The following is an 18,917-nucleotide window of genomic DNA, read 5'->3' as shown; positions in this document are numbered from 1 at the left end:
TGACAGATGGATTGGTGTGTCGTCTGTGATGCATATGCAAGGCTGTTCATTTACCGGTTGATCTACGCTAAGAAGTCTGAGCTGTCTGATGGCAGGTAAAATGGTGCATGTGGTTTTCTCTGGAAAAAAACTCAGAGGTGGGACTCAAAGAAGCTGCTGTGAATGACATATTTTGCCTAAGCTCATGCGCTGAGGTGCTTGCAAGAAAAGTTGTGCTACTGAAGATAAGTATTTGACAAAACAAAATGATGCTTTTGTTAGCGCTTGGGGTCAGATTTACAGTTCTTTCCACCGTCTGCTGCCACCAAAATCTCTGAAACTTGCCATAACCTGATCCAGCAGATTTCCCTCCAAAGCCAAATTGTTGTCTCTGCCCTGCTGCTTGAGACAGAATCTGCTCACTGATGCTCTCTAACATGCACTGAAATTACACTCATTTGTCTAAATGGATGTCTGCTCTCTGCCTCGTGGATCCAATTTGCATTTTCTCTAATGTTAACAGTGAAACCAAATTACCAAAGTTATTGCATTTAATGGCATAATAATTGCTGCAGCACTTTGATTTTTCTGTGTAACTATGAGATCACTTGTTTGTCTGTAGGGTGAAACAGACCAGGCGGTGAAACAAAGCCAGCCGAAGGCGGTCACAAACCAGCATGCTCTTAGTGTTGGTGTCAAGCCCAGACGAGGAGGGTTGCTTTAGGAAGGGGATCCGTTATAAAATCTGTATTAAATCAGCATGTGGATCCATCTTCTGTAGCAACCCCTTAGGGAAATAAGTGAGCAGCTGAAAGAACCATGTCATTTGAAATGATTATTTTGACAGTTTGCAATGGGAAGCACAAATTTCTTTTTGTGCTTTTCCTCATTTTCTGACATATACTGTTGTAGTGAATGCTCAGTAAGTTTTAAACACTGAGGTCAGTGCATGTATAACTAATTCCCATAAATGGTAAATGGATTGGTTTTTATATAGTGCTTTTTACTCTAATAATAAATGGTCTGGTTGTTTTATAGCACTTTTATACTCCAACAGTAAATGGACTGGTTTTTATAAAGCACTTCTATACTCTAACAAGCTGCAATGAGTCTGAATAAGTCTTCAATGAACAGAGCTCGAAGGGCCACAGCTGCCAACTGGTTGTATTCTGGGTATATTCCTATAGAACTATTATTAATACTAGTCTTTTGTCTGGTCAAGTACGTAAGGAGTTTAAGCATGCAGTCATACATCCTTTACTTAAGAAACCAGGCTTAGACAGTTCAGTCATATCAAATTTTAGACCCATCTCTAAGCTTCCCTTTCTTAGTAAGATTCTGGAAAGGATTGTTTATACTCAGTTGATGGACTATTTGAATGACTCTCAATTGTCGGAAATCTTTCAGTCTGGCTATAAGCCATTTCACGGTACGGAGAAAGCCCTCGTAAAAGTTATGAATGACATTCTGATAGCGACAGACCATGGTAAATATGCAGTGCTGGTCCTGTTGGACATGACTGCTGCATTCGACACAGTGGATCACGATTTGCTGATCTCCCGCTTACAGCACCGTGTGGGAATTTCTGGTTCGGCACTTTTGTGGTTAAAGTCCTATCTTTCAAATAGGACCTTTTGTGTTAAGTTGGGGTCGGCCTCTGTGGCCCCTCTGCTTTGGGGTGTGCCACAGGGATCTATTCTTGGGCCATTATTGGTCTAAGGAGCTTGGAAAGAAAAGCGTCTGGACTTCTTTGAGTTGCTTGAAGACGTTTCACCTCTCATCCGAGCAGCTTCTTCAGTACTAAGGGTCAAATGGTGGAGAGTCACTGAGAGATCCCAGATTTAAACCCAGTGGGAGTGTCCCCCCAAAGAGGGACAAAGGACCCCCTGATGATCCTCTACCTAATCACATGAGCCAAGGTGTGAAAGCGGGTGTTGGTCACAATCAGCCAGGGTTTCGGATGAGCTCATTGTGAAACCTGGCCCCACCCTATCATGTGATTTCCTGAGGTCAGATGGCCCGGGATGTCAGTGGGCGTTAAGGCGTCTGGGAAGGGATCTCAAAACTGGATTATAGATGGCAGACAGTTGGTGTCGTAAACCACCGCCTCTGTTCAAAGATGGTCGCCCACAGTGGACATAGATGGCTTCTTTCACTCCTCTTTCCATCTGTCCTCTCTGTCCAAAATGTGAACGTTGGCATCCTCGAAAGAGTGTCCTTTGTCCTTTAAACTCTCCTGAGTTTCTCTGATACACCGGCTACATAGGGGATGACTGAGAACCTTCACAGACATCTTGGGCCATTATTGTTTTCACTGTACCTTTTGCCTCTTGGCGCGATTTTCCGAAAACATAAAGTGTCATTCCATCTATATGCAGATGACTGCCAGCTTTATTTACCTTTTAGTCATTCTGATAGTCTCCCAAGTCAACCTCTGCTTGACTGCCTTAGTGATGTTAAAGCATGGATGGCAAAAAACTTTTTAAATTTTAATGATCGGAAGACAGAAGCGATCTTATTTGGCCCAAATCGTTTTTTTCTCGCTCCAGATGTTGATCTTGCAGCTTTTAACTTCCCAACTAAAGAGTTCGATCACAAATCTCGGAGTAAAAATTGATTCTGCACTTACCTTTGATGACCACGTAAACGGGGTGGTAAAATGAGCATTCTATCACCTCAGACGTTTAACGAAGGTTAAGCCCTTTCTTTCCAAGAGTGACTTGGAAAGTGTTATTTATGCCTTTATTACTTCACGTTTAGATTATTGCAATTCTCTTTTAATAGGGGTTGGGCAAGGCACGCTTGCAACTAGTGCAAAATGCTGGATCCGTTTTAAAGTCCTTTGATTGGTTTTTAAATCTCTAAATGGTCTGGCACCTGTTCATTTGTCTGACTTGTTGAAGCCCCAAGTCCCCATTCATTCCCTTCAGTCAGCTGAGCAGTTGTTGCTTTCAGTCCCAAAGTCACGACTGAAACTTAGAGGAGACCGAGCGTTCTCTGCTGCAGCGCCGATGCTTTGGAATAACCTTCCTCTCCATATTAGACAGGCTTCATCAGTGCCAGTTTTTAAGTCCTTATTAAAAGCCTATTTTTATTCCCTGGCTTTTAACTCTGTGGGTAACTGACATTTTTATTACTTTTATTGCTATATCTGGTTTCTGCTATCTATTATTATATTTATATTTGTATTTTACAGCACTTTGGTCTAACAGGTGTGTTTTTAAAGTGCTATATAAATAAATGATGATGATGATAGAACAGGAAGGCTGCTGAGCGCAAGGTAATAGTAAAATGAAAATTTCTGTCCATGCAGACACATACACATAAGTTTTTAAACAATTTATTTTAATTAATTGCTGTAATATCAGAAACAGACTGGATGCAATTGGCAACTTGACCCCACTCAATTGCAGACTGACTTTGCCTTATGTCAACATTTATGGCGTCTTTTAGAAATAACTTTATTTAATATATGTTACCGCAATACTAAGTATAATGCAAAATTCACAATAATATCATTTTGTGAGTGAAGTATTGTGATAATATTGTATCAGTGATTGAAAGCGTCATTATCACGTCATTTTGTGTGTATTTGTATAACTGGCATGGGGGGAAAATATATAAAAATACTGAAACCTTATTTTGGGGCAAAGTCAACAAAGATTTCAAGTGATTTTAAACCGATTTGATGACTTCAAAATAACTGCTCAAGTATCTGGGCAGAGGCAATGTTCCTGCTGATTGCAGAGACTTGCTACTTAAATGACTTTGCTGTTCATTCAGACCTTTAAGCAAAATTCTAAATTCTGTTACTTAAGCACAAAAGTGTTTGTTCGGCTCTTTGTGTAACAGAGTCAAGTTGAATCTAACATGTACTTTAAACACCAACAAGAAACGCCGTATAACAAACAGTGTTCTTAGCCTAACTCTTGACGTTAATGTTTTGCAGCTGCTACACTGACAGAATTTTCAGTCCTGAATATTGTTTTTATTAGGGTAGGCAGGCTGTGGATCGTGACCTGGGGGGGGAGAGGGGGGGGCTTGATGGGGTATGATGCATCAGAGATGCACAGTTGCCCCGGTAACCAGGAATTAGTAGACTTATGTTTGTGTTCTCGTGTCACAGCACTCACTTCCTCAGCACGGCAATCTCATTCTCGATGCTGCTCTCCTTCCCCTTCAGAGCCTTCTTAGGGATGCATTTCACTGCAAACATACGGCTGGTCAGCTTCTCCTGGGCCAAGACCACCTCTGAAAACGCCCCTCTGTGAACACATGCAAACTCACGTGAGTCACGAGCAGACTTGTACATTTAAATATATATAAAAGACTGAAAAAAAAGGTCAATTATTTCAGTGTCAGACAAAATGTATCTGAATATTTCTTGTGTATCTCTTACAAAGACAAGCATGAAAAAACATAGATTACGTATTTGAGGACAAAGTTTTAATGTTTATCAAAAATATACTCCAGTTGGCACTTCCACTTGAAATCAATTTTGGAATCTTCTGTCTGCTTTATTTTAGATAATAATGAGCAAACTGTGTGTCCATCCAATAAAAACAGTACTTTACAAAAAAGCAAAGAAGATTTAAAAATGAGTGAATTTAGCTAGTTTTCCTTTAAGATTCCATGTGCAGCAGGTAAAGTCTGAAATTAACAGGCAGAAAATTACAATGAGATTGGATCTGCCAAGTGTAACGTGAGAGCACTGGCATTTTATTTTTTTATTAGCTCAGAGCGACTGAAAAATAATTTCAAAGTTTTGTGTCTCATTTCATACACACAGACGATCCTCAGTAATAGTCATGAAACTGGAATTAGCCAATTGGAGGATTCAATCCAGATCCATCTTCCAGTCCTTGAACGAGTGTGTGTGTGTGTGTGTGTGTGTAAGTGCGCATTTGTGCATGTGTGCGTGAGTCACGAAGACGAGCAGGGTGATGAATGAAGATGAGCTTATTGCGAGTTAATCTGCCTGAACCGGGTGTTGACTCCTGAGTCAATCTGCCCTCAGCTTCACCGGCGCATTAGAGTAAACAAGGGGAGAGAAGAGATAAGGATGCATGTCTTTATCTCATCTCTAACCTCCTCTTACTGTCCAACATTCTGACTACCTGCAGCTGACACAAATCCGAACTTTATGAAATCTTCTAAAAGCGCAACTGTATTGAATTTAAGAGGATAAGCTCTCTTAAGGCACTTTATGATCCGTGCTATTTATCTGAACTTTAAATTCCACATCAGCATGCGCAAGATCCCTAGTCACAACTTCTTTTACCCTTCCGAAATCGAGCCTTAGCAAAACTTTGCATCCAAGGCCCTAAATTTATATAACATTGGCTTGTTTGCGACGTTCCATCTAATGCTTTCATGCTGCCCAAACAAATCGTGTGCCAAGTAAGATGAAGCCTCGGAAACCCCGCAAGGCCCCTCAAAGCCCCTCCTTGATGAAAAAAAGGACCCTGTGTAGCCTTTCGCGCCCTTGACAAAGTATCAAAAGAAGCTGTTATTGAGTTATTTTGCTGCAGTTTACAACATGACTTCATTACTTATTCCTAACTACTAATTAGCCCTGACACTGAGGAAGGAGCACTCATGACAAAGTAATGAAAGAGTAGATCGCAATGTGTATTTTTCTCAAACTTGGACAGGAGAGCAATCACAGTTTTACAGTTTGTTTGTTTTTTACAAGAAACCCTATCGAGTAATATATCACATATCATTTGCCCTACCTAGGGAGTTGCAATCTGACTGATCTCGTTCTGTTTGTAAATATGATCAGAGATGGGCAGTAACGCGTTACAAGTAATGCTTTACTGTAATCTGAATCTTTTTTCAAGTAATGAGCAAAGTAAGAGATTACTACTGCAAAAAAAGTAATTAGATTACTGTTACTTATCCGTAAGCGCGCTGTATTACTAAACCGTGATTTTGTTTGTGAGAGTGTCTCATGACAATGACGTACGAGTGTGCGACGTCCGTGGCAGCAACAGATGTGTGTTGATCAACAATGGCTAATATGGAGTGTGGGACAGAGTACGGCCATGCAGCGATAAAAGCTTGGAAGTGCTGACATTACTTTGAGTTTGATTCCTTAAAAAGTGACAAAAACATTGGCGTCCACTGTACACTTAAACTTCTTTCTACAGCGAAAAGTTAAACTCCAAATCTGAGCAAGTGTCACGGCTGCGGTGGCAGACGTGTGGAATTCAATAAAGGACCCACGATGCAGACACTGCTGAAACATTAGGGGACAGCGAGATGTATGGAGAAACCACAGACGGACCAGTAACAAGCAGGAGAAAACACAGGGCTTATATACACACAGGCGCAATCAGGGAATGAGAAACAGGAGGGAGACACAGCTGGGCTTAATTATACCTAACGAGACAAAGGGAAGCAAAACTAGAGTCACAGCATGTAGGACCGGGACTATCAAAATAAAACAGGAAACAAGAGACAATTCACAAAGACGTGGACTTGATACTCAGAGACAGACAGAAAGAATATGACACATGGAACACAAGGAAGACGGTGACTTAAACTAGAAACCAGAGCAACAAATAACATCAAGAGAAGAAAACCACGAATAACCAATAATCAGGAAAAGGAACTCAAACACAAAACACTGGGAAACACCCAGGACCATGACAGCAAGCACCTAGCAAGCTGCCACGGGAATGTAAAATTCACAGAGAAATCCCCCCACTGACATGACAGAAGGCAAACCTCCACCCGCCCCCCTCCTGCTATTAAACAAGTGAATCGAATCAGGTGAGTTAAACAGGTGCCACTGAATCTTTGATTATATTTATTTTTTGTTGTGTTTTTAATTATGCAAAATTGCAAAATGCTTAGCTGTGTCTCTAATCAATTCTCTGTAACTTTGCTCTGCTTCACTTCGTTTTTGACGGCACAATATTTTAAGGTCATCTGCTATAGAAACCCAGACCAGGAAAACCGCCTTCATGTTTTTCTGTATTTTATCCTCAGTTAGACTGACACAAAGGAATCTGCTGTGATGCTTACACCTTTGATAAAGTCTCACAAGTGTCAGGGTTCTTTTTATAGATATGTACTGATAAGTGATCAGAATTATAGTATTTCTAACTATCTGAGGCAAAATTTCCTCGATTCAAATCGAATCGAATCGTGGATCGAATCAATTCGGGACCTTGTGAATCAGAATTGAATCGATTCTAGAAATCAGTGACGATACCCAGCCCTAATAACCACCAAGGTCCTCGAGGTACGTAATGATTTATAAGTCAAAAATTGAAAACTCATGTCTTAGAAACTCTGATTCTTCCTGTGTGTATTGTCAATGTATAGAAAGTACCATATAAAGACTTAAAATATCATGTCACATTTGACCTCTGACCTTTCCATTGTTTATATTGACAACATATACACATATATGTGGATTCTAAACGAAATATGTAAACGGCTGCATTAATGAACAAAATATTTACACAAATTTGCTGATGTTAAAGGGCTTTTAAGTTTACATGGATCAAAACTCAGCCCTTTCAAGAGGCTTTTCACGATAAAAGCATTTTTTCTTCATCTTTACAATGGCTAAAAAATTACTTCCACCTTGGGTTTGTTTTCATACATTAACGACATTAAACCGTTATTACAGCATCCCCGTTTTTAATCCATATGTATTTTGCTGAGTATTTCTGGGTTTTAAGCATCACTGAGAGTGCAAGAGGATGTTGTGAACGGGCTTCCTTCTGCATCAATATGTTTGTGGCAACATACAGAAATCCCTTGGGCTCCCCGAAGCGCACTCAACAAGCTGTCCATCAGCCACAAACTTGAGTGCAGAGAAAAACGGTTTGTCACCATCTTTCTGCAGTCGCTGGGGCTTGGTGTTTTTTCTCGTGCCTCTCAGTGGGAATCATGTTTCTTCTCACTTGTACTTCCTCCTCCTCTCTCTCCCTTATCTCATCCTTTCTGTCTGTCATCTCATGCTTCGAACATATTTTACTGCAACAACTGATCATGCCTCTGGTTGCCCCAGTGATAAAAAATCTGTCTGGCTACCGATTCTCAGTTGACTATGTGAACAAAAGAGAGACCTGCTTGCACTGATAATGGCGATTGTGGGTTTCGGTGACGTCAAAGCCAGACAAAAACAAGCAGGCCGTGATGTTTGTATTGTTGCTTCATTCAGTCAGAAGTGCTTAGAGCCTTTCATCCACAACCCTTAATGAGAGCTATACATGAATGAACATCCAGTGCAGCATAAAACCACAAAGAGACACGTATATATACACTGTTAAGGCCACTCTCACACACTGCCAGGCTTGTTTGAGAAAGAGCCTTAACCTGCACTTAACATTCCTTTGTTATTATCCCACAATAATGGCTAATATCAAAAACATCATCACAGATAAACAAGAGCGCATTCGCCGCATCAAAACTATAGGTTGTAAAATGATTTTCATTGTACAATCGTGAATTAAAGAACAGCTAAACAAGCCAGGTGCTCCCATTCTATGATAATTGTTGCCTTTAATTTTCTCTCACACTGATAATCTTTCTAATGCTACCAACCATTAAAGCTTGTGTATTCAACATTTTTATAGTAACAATGAATCAGAGGATTGTGTCATTAAGGGGACACTTATATGTCATGGAAACAGAGATCTACCACCCAAAACTGCTCTTTTCTCATTGTTTTAGTTTTGTAGTCTACAGTTCTATAACTTTATTTATGTATTTATTACATTAAACACTGAAATGATCATGAAATAAAATTATTATAAAAAATAAACCTTATCACAACCCAGCCATATTTCTTGAGAATGCAAACCATTTGATGCAGTTGCTACAGTGGCAAGAGTAAGGATCCCGTTTTATATAATAGTAAATCATCCAGCATGGTTGTTTAGCTAGCTAACAACTTCTACTCTGTGATCCAAATCTGGTCATGTCTTGCTTGAAGAAACAAGACTCCTAAATTTAAGGTTTTAAAATGGTAGTTCATGAACAATGGGTAACACTGTGGCCTTCTTTCATATACAGTCATTTTATTATCACTCCGTGGCAAATTTGTTCTCTTTTCTAGCTAAGCCAGAAAAGCCAAATCTTTATTCCTCTCACTTTCTAGATCAACCAAACTGATAACCCATCAATACTTTCATGGCAACCGATAACCTACTACACTAACGTGAACAGTTGAATGATCACATTTTGTTTTTACAGGCAGAAACACATGTGCATGCTGTATTTGTTCTTGATGATTATTTTGCAAAATCAAAATTAAGCTGAACTGCAGGAGAAAGGTCAGAAGAGCGAGCTGAAAATGTGACTGGAGGCAGAATGGTCCTCATCACTGTAGCTCCATGCAGTTCCACACACACCACTACCAACAACAGCAGGAAATCAGCATGGTCCACTTCACATTTCGTCAACCCTAAATTCATTCAAACACACACTAAGGGACCTGTGGGGTTCGTTGACTGGAGGAAGGGGAACCTGTCTAACATCTGGCAGCTGAGCTCACACGATGGGCTGTGTTTGTACATCTGTTTATCCCAGGGCTTGACTAGCAGGTAGTCCCCAGTTTGCTGTTACCTGCGGCAACAATGATTGCATTTCCTCCTTCAGGAACTTGTGTAATTGTGTCAGTCGAGCTCCCCTGCTTCCTTCAGTGCACTGAGCGGGAAATGTATTGGCAGCAATGGTGTGTGCATGGGTATGTTTCTCCACTAGATCACATATCCAACAGGGAAACAGTCTGTCTCACGCGCACACATGTGCACCTTAACCCACACACACAGAGTGTATGATAGATGTGCGTGTGTGTGTGGGTGGGGGGGGGGCTGCTAGGACAAGCTGACAAGGTGAAAGAGTGTCTCATTTAAACTGACAGGAGCCATCAGTGTTTGTCAATGTCAGGCTGAAAATACACTGATCTAAAGTTGTTCAGTCGTCACATTCATCCATGTTTTGCTAAAAGTAAAACTGCTATAAACAGATCTCACATTTCCACTGGTGTCTTTCTTTTTGGTGTTGGGGACACTATTTCCAGGTCCCGCAGCGGGGTTGGAAAATTTCGATGGTTTCAAATGTCTGAAACAGCGCTGGCAAACATTAGGTCTGGGTTTCAGTCTCTTTAAGGCTGTTCTCTCAGCTATTATGAAAACAATAATGCACAGAGAAAGAAAACTATTATTACAAGGGAAACCTGATCAGATTCCAATGAACCAGCAACACCAGGTTGGGGTTTGAGTGAAACAGAGAATGTGCTGACAATGGTGATGCTCATCATTGTAGCTGCTTTGCAGGTATAATGTTCAGCATGTTCAGAAGAATGGTTGGCTCATTATAGCTTGTGAACCAATTGGATGTCCTAGATTGTGTTTCCAATGTTTTGTTGAGGAAATCCTTCCACGTCCACTGCAAAGGTTTGCTGTACTGGTGTGTTTAGCACGATCTGATATCCTCGTGTTGGTGTTGTTCCCAGATCATCATACTAAAGGTTGTTCCAGGATCAACATTGCAAGTGACCAATCAGAATGTTGTGATGTCATACTTTTGCGACTTCGGGAAAAACCGGCGCAAAACAAAAAACTGTACTTAAGCTGCGAGAAACCACCTTTGTCCGCCGATCAACGGACCCTGACCCTAACCCTAACCCTTTAATAAACGCTAAGCAGAATTGATATTGTCCTTGCAACATTGGAATTTCATAAATGCACGAATGGGTTGGTGCGCAAAAGAATAACGTCACAATAATGTGATTGGTCACTTGCAATGTTGAACCTGGAACAACATTTTCATGATGATCTGGGAACAACACCAACACGACGATATCAGATCATCCGGTGTGTTTATGGGTGTAATGCTTTGTCAGTCTGGGAAGGTGAGCTGACCCAGCTCTAGGGATGGGTATCGAAAACCGGTTCTTGTTGTGAACCGGTTCCCACTGTTTCAATTCCTTGGAATTGTTTGCCATTTTTGCAAACGATTCCCTTATCGATTCCAGTCGCCCCGAATGACGTCACCACGTTGCGGAGCGTCATTTACCTGGCAGGAAACATGGCGGCTCAAACGCTAAAAAGTTTGGTTATACTTTACGAGAACGGATGACAACAGGGCAACTTGCAATACTTGCAAAGTAGATATTTCATTTAAGGGAGGAAACACTACGAATATGCAAAAGCATTTGCTCACAAAACACGCGATAACCTTAAATGAATGTCGTGTTTTTAATTCCGCTCCGGACTCGTGAATCTCAACCCAGCAGCAGCGGTAACGTTTGCACGTCCTCTCCCGTTAATACGGCAGGTAAATAATCAACTAACAGTGCATATTATGTTAGCGCGATCTGCCTTATTACAAAACCTGCCATTACTGTGCATTTAGGTGACCATGATGAGACAGACAGACAGAGTCTGGCTGGCAGTTCTTGCTACAGTCTACCGGTAGCGTCTCCTTTCAGGCCAGGATAGACGAATGTCACCGAGCAGTGACTAAGTTTGTGGTAAAAGGCTTGCACCCATTTGCCACAGCAGATGCCCCCGATTTTCGGTAAGTGAATGTGTTTAATTGTAGGCAGGGACATTATTGGATATTCTTGTGTAATTGCTACAGAAGAATATTTATTTTATATTCACAATTTTTTTTCCTGGGGACCCTGTGACACCCCATTGAAGAGCCGTAGGTTGGATCTGTTAAGATCTCACTGTTGGGTTTGTAAGGCCATGTTACTCCTAAATTTCTATCCTGTTCAAAGAGAAGATATAAAACAAAGATCTAAGCTAATTGACGTTAGTGTTCTCCTTTAAAAAAAAATAATCGATAAGAGAATCGATAAAGAATCGAATCGTTAAACAGAATCGAAAAATGGAATCGGAATCGTGAAAATCTTATCAATACCCATCCCTACCCAGCTCCACTGAAAACATATGACATTTACACAGATAGGGAGGGGACAGTGAAACAAATGGATGACATGATCAAAGCAAAAGGCTAAGTTAACCAAATTCTTTTCAGTTACCCTGTAGAGTCACTACAGGTCACAGAGGGACTGGCGGTTGTTTTTGCTAACTTCAGTCATTTAACATTTCCCATGCTCTAACTAACTGTCTGCTCTTTACTCAGAGGGTATAAAAATGGGTGTAGCTACCGAGTTTGAAAAGCAAATCCAATCCTTGGACCTGCATTCTTTCTAATCACCAGTAGGGGTGACTTTTGTGGCTCCAAAAATACATAAAATGGCCCCCAGCTGCCCCCACACTGATGAGTTTATGGTCTCAAGTTTCAAGACGTTTGTGGGCTTTAAGTCAGATCTCATCCTTACTAGTCTGGTCAAGTATCAAAAAGTCAAAGCTTCAAAAACCCAATGGGTTTTTGTCCCCCCAGCCAAAAAAAACTACAACACCAAATCCAAAAAAGTTGGGATGCTTTTTTATTTACATTTCACAAACCATTTTAACTTCTTGGAATTGTGGTTATAAACTTCGCATTTGATAAAATAAATACAGCTAATGATGGGATCAACACAGCTCAGCTTTTTTTGTGGTTTATTTGGCACGATTCTCAACAAGGTTAGGTACAGCAGACTTGCAACAACTCTGTCAATCTAAGATGTCACTAATGATAATTCGTGACAATGAATTCATTTGTGAAAACTGTCAACACATCCCTCGGAGATTAGGGGAAAACACAACCTTCTTCTCATGACAATATCTCCTCTGCCTGCACTGAAGTCCTCATTGCTCCAAAGCTTCTCTTCCCTCTTTACATTATTATATCAATGCTGTATCTCTGGAATACAATCTCAGTTTTACAGATTTTATTCTTCTTCTATCTGAAGTCGAAATGCTCCTGAACATGAGCAGTCCTGTTTGTCAAAATGAAAACTACACGCTCAATAAACATTTATCCAAGAAATTACAAGTGGAGCTGAACGAGAGGAAGTGTTACAACAAAAAGCAGCTGGGAAAGAAGCTGTAAGCTCTCATTCATACTCTCTTACTCTGTCTCTGTGTGTGTGTGTGTGTCTCTCTCACACACACACACACAGACACACACAGAGCAGGATAATGTCAGCTCTGGAGGTCGGTGCTTGCCCGATCAATAATTAGCAGTTTAATCAAAGCAGAAGTGGTTGCCTCTGAATTGGCTAATACACACACACACATAACAGAAGGCCTGATAATGACAGAGCATGGACAAGGACAATTATACGGCACGAAACTAACGTCATCACCGGCAGAGCACAAACGCATGCACCATTATTTGCATGTGGTTTGAATACAAAGTAATCTGCTTGAATTGTGTCTCATTGTCTTGGTGGCCATTCAAAAAAAAAGAAAAAAAAAGATTACCACATAGAGGAAGCTCATGACATGCAAATGAGAAAAAGAAGCAACGGAAACCCAGAGTGGATAAAAAAGATTAGACAATAGGAGAAACTGGTCGATGAAAAGTGGTTGGCACATAGGACGTCTGGACTGGTGGAGTTTGGGAAAGAAGCCATTTCGCTGTTCAAGGTAAATATTTCACCTGAAGTAAAATTCACTGCTGGCTCACTGGGATTCCACCTCACGATTTTGTCACTGTTTATGCAGGTTCAATGAACCAGGAGAAAGAGGATGGGGAAGGGGCAATAACAGGATGTGATCTCACTTTGGGTTTGACACAGTGACAGTTGGCTTTGTTTTGTCGTATTTCATTAATTTAGGCAGAAGTACTTCAATCCAAAGGAAGGGAAAGTTTGTATATCACTGTATTTTGGCTCACCACTCAAAGGGACTGGCAGGTCAATAAATCTAGCAGGCATGGATACTTTGCCTATCCAAATGAATATAATGCCTTTTGTTTCAGAACTGCATTGATTAGCAATAAGGTATTACTTGACTTTGAGCTTGAGCACAACTTGAGTGAAGACCCATTACGTGTTCATTTTGTGTAGCAAATTCTGACCAATATTCTAGGTGGAGTAGTGTAATGACTCACCATAGGCTAAACTTATCGGCCCTTCAGCCCTAGGAGCAAAAAACGATGAAGCCTTAATGCAAATGCAAGTCTTCAGCATAAAATTTATTTAACGGCAAATATATCTGCTGTGTAAGGTTTTGTTATGTGTCAAACTCTGACACAGTCAAACTATTCTGGAAAGTAGTAGAGACGTTCAGCAGGGTTAGCAGATATTTGGCGGATGTTCATTTTGGCAATGCTTGTAGCATCAAAAATAATCTCATTCTGTTATTTTCTGTTGCTTCTTAGAATCTTGGCGTTGCTTTTAGTTGCATTCACAGCTAGTTCAGATAGCATCTGCAGAGCTCAGACAAAAACATGCTGGCTGTGAATGCAGCCGGGGGCTCCACACTGAGCAAAGTCTTTATCTGGAATCTGGAGAAATCACCTCAGAGATGAATTCGATGATGTGCCTAACAACACCCTAACAACATGTAACAACAAAGGCCCCAACTACTTGGTTTTTAAACAGCTGCTATATCTGCTACAGTAGCTTGAAAAGTTTAAGAGTAAAGTGTCTGTCAGCGTAAAGTGAGACACTTCCTTTGTATCGGCCTCATCCTCGACTGCTGGTGCCAGATGGATGTCCCAACCTGAGTTTGGTTCTGCCGGAGGTTTCTTCCTCTTAAAAGGGAGTTTTTCCTTCCCACTGTCGCCAAGTGCTTGCTCATAGGGGACCACCTGATTGCTGGGCTTTTCTCTGTATTATTGTAGTCTTTAACTTACACTTTACACCTCGAGTTGACTGTTGTTGTGATTTGGTGCTATGAAAATCAAACAGAACTGAATTAAACTGTGGAATGTAGTTCTTTACTTGACAATTTCAGAACATCTTTCAGCTGCTTTTATCTTTCTTTTCTTCTTCACAGGGTTCTCAACATCAGATGCCCTTCCAGACATAACCCTCCAGTAAGTTATGTCTCCTTCTGATCATGAGTTTGTCATGTTAAACTAATGTAACTGTCTATTTAATTAATTGGAAGCATCTTAGGTGGAAACTGTCATTAGAATATTATCCATAGCTTTAAGAACAGATTGAACTGTTTTTAGGTTGTATACGTATATGTTGTAGCTCAGGAGGTAGAGCAGGTCACCTACTGATCGGAAGGTTGGTGGTTTGATCCCTGGCTCCTCCAGTCTGCATGCCAAGTATCCTTGGGCAAGATACTAACCCCAAGTTGCTCTCCGATGCATCCATCAGAGTGTGAATGTGTTTGAATGTAGTTAGAAAAGCACTCAGAGTCAGTGCTTGTGAGAATGGGTGTGATTGGGTGAATGTGGCATGTTGTATACAGCGCTTTGAGTACTCTGGGAGAGTAGAAAAGTGCTATATAAGAATCAGTACATTTACAATTTATGTCCCAATATGTTTTGAAATTTAACAGAAATGAATTCAAGATTTAACTTTTTTCTATTGATAGTTTATGTGAACATTTAAAGTCACTCTTTTTACAACAATATTGACAAAGGAATTACATCACAGATGATTATTCATTTATTTAGTTTTTTAATATTGCTGTTGTCCTCTGTTCAATTTGTCATTTACTGGTGATGGTGTAGCTTCTGTCTCAGACTATCAGGGCTCAGCATGAATAATGGAATAAAAAGACCTCACGAAGCCTGAAGCAGTTTCAACCAGAAATTTCCCAAAAGACGTGGACACATTTTTTCTGCTTTGCTCCTCTGGCCTAACAGAAACAATATTTTAATTTTTAATATGGTTGTGCCATTAGGAGGAGAGCATAAAAAATACAATAAACAATACAAAAGGGAAAAAAACTGGACATGAACAGTTACACAATATAACTTAGCTGATCAGTTATTTTATGTTTTAAATTCAAACGAGACAAAGAACTGTAACTTCAGCATTACAGTGTGCAAACATTTCATCATGCAATATCCCACCAAATTTATCAGAAGACCTCGTGTGGGGTTCTGACCCACAGGCAGAAGGCTGCTGATCTGAGTCACTATGGCAACGGGAGGTAAGGCGTGATAGATGAGGATTTTATTATGACTGTTGTCTAAATGAAATGGAGCAGAAAAACAAGTCAGGTGAATACAACAGACACATGCAGACGCACACGCTTTTTCAGCAAAACTTCTCTAGCCTAACTAGTCACCATATGTTAAAGACATAAACACTCGGAGTGAAAGAGAGCTGAGGAACCTCCTTCCATGTGTCTTCCTCCCTGTGTTTTGTGTGTGTGCGCTATATGGCTTTGTTGCAGAGCACGTAGGCTTAAATAGCACTGTTGCCACGGCAGCAATTAAGTGCCAATTATAGTCTGTATTCTCACTGTGGCTCTGACAGAAGAAGATGAAGACAAGACACAGAGAGCGCACTGAAAGAAAATGCCTGTACAGTCTTCTGCGCAATTAAGACCAAAATCCATCCTTAGATACAAGAAGTTGCCCCGACAGGGTAAATCCAACCCACTGTCAATTTGGGTGTGAATAATTCACTCTACTCCACCTCCAACAGATGGATCATGCATCCAACACTCTGTAGGACAAACATTAGGACAACATTCACAGGAACACATGAACCCTGTGAGATTACTTCAGCTCAGCATCTGTAGCAAGCAGCTAATGAAAACAGATCAGTTGTCATAGCACACCACTGCTTTGTGTTTTTCTGAGCCTCTGAGCCAGGATGGGTTGAGCAGATCTTCTCTAACCCTGTGGGGTGGAGTCTGGAGTCTTGCCACTCTCTGGCCAGTTTTGCTCTAGCCCGTTTTTCTCACTGGTTCAGCTGGTTTATGACATCATTGATATCTCCAGAGCAGCAAAATGGAGATTCCTGTTCCTGCTGAGTTGTAATTCGGCTTTCCTATATTATTTGTATGAATCTCTGGGTCTTAAGAATGGAGCAAAGTGAAATACAAAATATTCATTGTGTTTCTCCATTTGCTGTGTAGTAGCCATGTCGTGAGTGTGCCAAAAACAAACAAACAAGTCGTTTAAACTACCCTGTTGCAGAGCGCAGTGTAACAATGCTCAACATTAACTCACAACATTAGTAGATCCACACATTTTCTAATTGGCTAATTGTCGGTCCGCCTGTGGCTCTCATTGGACTGCTGGGAGTTTAACTGAGAAACTGCTGTTAAATGCCATAATACCAAATGAATCAGTCTACCCAGTCCAGCGTTACTCACCTGAATTCAATAATATTTAGCACAACACAAAACTCTCCCAGGTCCATTTGGAAGAGGTCTACTTGGTGTGGTACATTTTAGTTTTGAAAGCTAGCGGTACTTTAACTACAAAATGTGCGGCTGGTAAGGTTACCAGGCATAAAAAGCACTTATCTGAATCATCTTGCCCTCAGGAAATGTGCACGCTGCTGAGCTCGATGAAGCTGAAGACTTGAGTGTTGGCCATGTACTCAAAATCACTCGACCCTAAAGCATAAAGAACTGTAGCAACTGTATTTAGTTTAAATATATGTCCCTGGGATGCTCTTTGTCTATACAGTTGTATCAAACTGCTAGCATGGCACAAACACAAGCGCTGAGCCAACAAATTAAATTGATGTTTGCTGATTTGGACAAAGGAATACGTGATATGAAATGAAACTATCTGCTGCAAAACAATGAAGATTTCCACCAAACTACAGCAAAAATAATATCACTTTCCCTCATTGCATTCAGAAACATGTACATGAAACAGCTTTTTTACCCCTGGTTTCTGCTTAGATGAGCTGCTGATATGTCTCTGCTTTCATGTCTCTTTCTTTTCATTTACACTTTGAACAAAACGGATCTAGAATGTGAAAGAGTATAATCTGACACAGTACGGGGCCAAGATTTTAATCAGATCCATGTCACCCCCTCTGACATGCAAGACTTTACACGCCTGCACAGTGATCAAAGAAGATGAGTATCACAGTCATCACCATGCAACATGCTGTCAGTGCTCACAGCGGTTCATCGGTTAATCTATTCTACATGTACTTTATTGTAACTTCTATTGCTTAATGACCCCCCCACCCCCAATATGAACAGAATAACATCCATGAATATTATTAACAAGCTGATTCTGTCAGTGTTTGATTATGACATCCATGATACAAAACTTAATTAAATTAATTAAATTTGTAGAAGATAAGAGACCAACACAGTAGTATAAGATGTGTGTAATTTAGTGGAAATGTGGAAGGACTGCACAGGAAAGAGACACAGACAAACAGTAATGAACAAGCGCTCTCTAACTCAGCTACTGAGGCATGGATTTACCATGGAAACAGCCTGGACCACTACTGGGATGTCAGGACACTCCCATTATGTTTACATTAATCACCATGGAAACAGCTTTGAGACTCGTGCGCGAGGAAGTGTGCGGACTTTAGATAATCCAATAAGACATGTGGAAGTGGAATACCCTGTTTATGTTCGCTACAAGGAACAAGTTTACAAGTAGATGAGAGGGACAGTCCTCCGTTCAGCTTCTGTTATGTTTTCATATCAACCCTATAATGCTGGGCGTAGTTGTGTGTCGGGTGTGTCGTGGTGTTAACGGTTGGATCCAAGGACTATCGGCAATTACTGGTATATTGTAAACATGTAAGACCGTGGCTTTGGTTTTTATTGTTGCCTATAATGTGATGATTCCTAAAGATAACATTTCAGAATTACTTGATAGTCTTTGATAAAAACATGCAAATCAAAAATAAAATGCCCACAAAAGCGTCCATGTGGGAAAAAAAAAAAGGTGCAAGGCTGACTGCAGTGACGGCAACACAAACACTGCTAGCAGAACAGCAGAGCCTCGCAGTCGGTGCATGCTGAGCGCGAGACATATGGAGGGACCGAGAGAGCGAGAGACAGAGAGAGAGGATATTGAAAAAATTGCAACGCCAGAAAGGGCTAAAGATAAAAAATGGGCATTTTTTTATTCATTGATTTATGTAAAAGGGACAGTTTGACATCAAT

At 40.6% G+C, this 18,917-nt stretch overlaps 1 protein-coding gene across 1 annotated transcript in view; it reads right to left on the bottom strand.

Moving 5' to 3' along the window:
• The window catches only part of camk1da (calcium/calmodulin-dependent protein kinase 1Da), an 84,371-nt gene that overhangs the window by 38,996 nt on the left and 26,458 nt on the right, over positions 1 to 18,917 (bottom strand). Inside the window, exon 2 of the mRNA XM_087830372.1 lies at positions 4,113 to 4,244. Within this exon, the coding sequence (XP_087686498.1) occupies positions 4,113 to 4,244 (132 nt within the window). The remainder of the gene's footprint in view (positions 1 to 4,112; positions 4,245 to 18,917) is intronic.

Source organism: Neolamprologus brichardi, chromosome 17, assembly GCF_056152115.1.
Source record: "Neolamprologus brichardi isolate AB-2024 chromosome 17, ASM5615211v1, whole genome shotgun sequence".
Lineage (NCBI taxonomy): Eukaryota > Metazoa > Chordata > Actinopteri > Cichliformes > Cichlidae > Neolamprologus > Neolamprologus brichardi.
The sequence above is the reverse complement of the archived record's forward strand: the minus strand, read 5'-3'. Positions and strand labels throughout refer to the sequence as shown.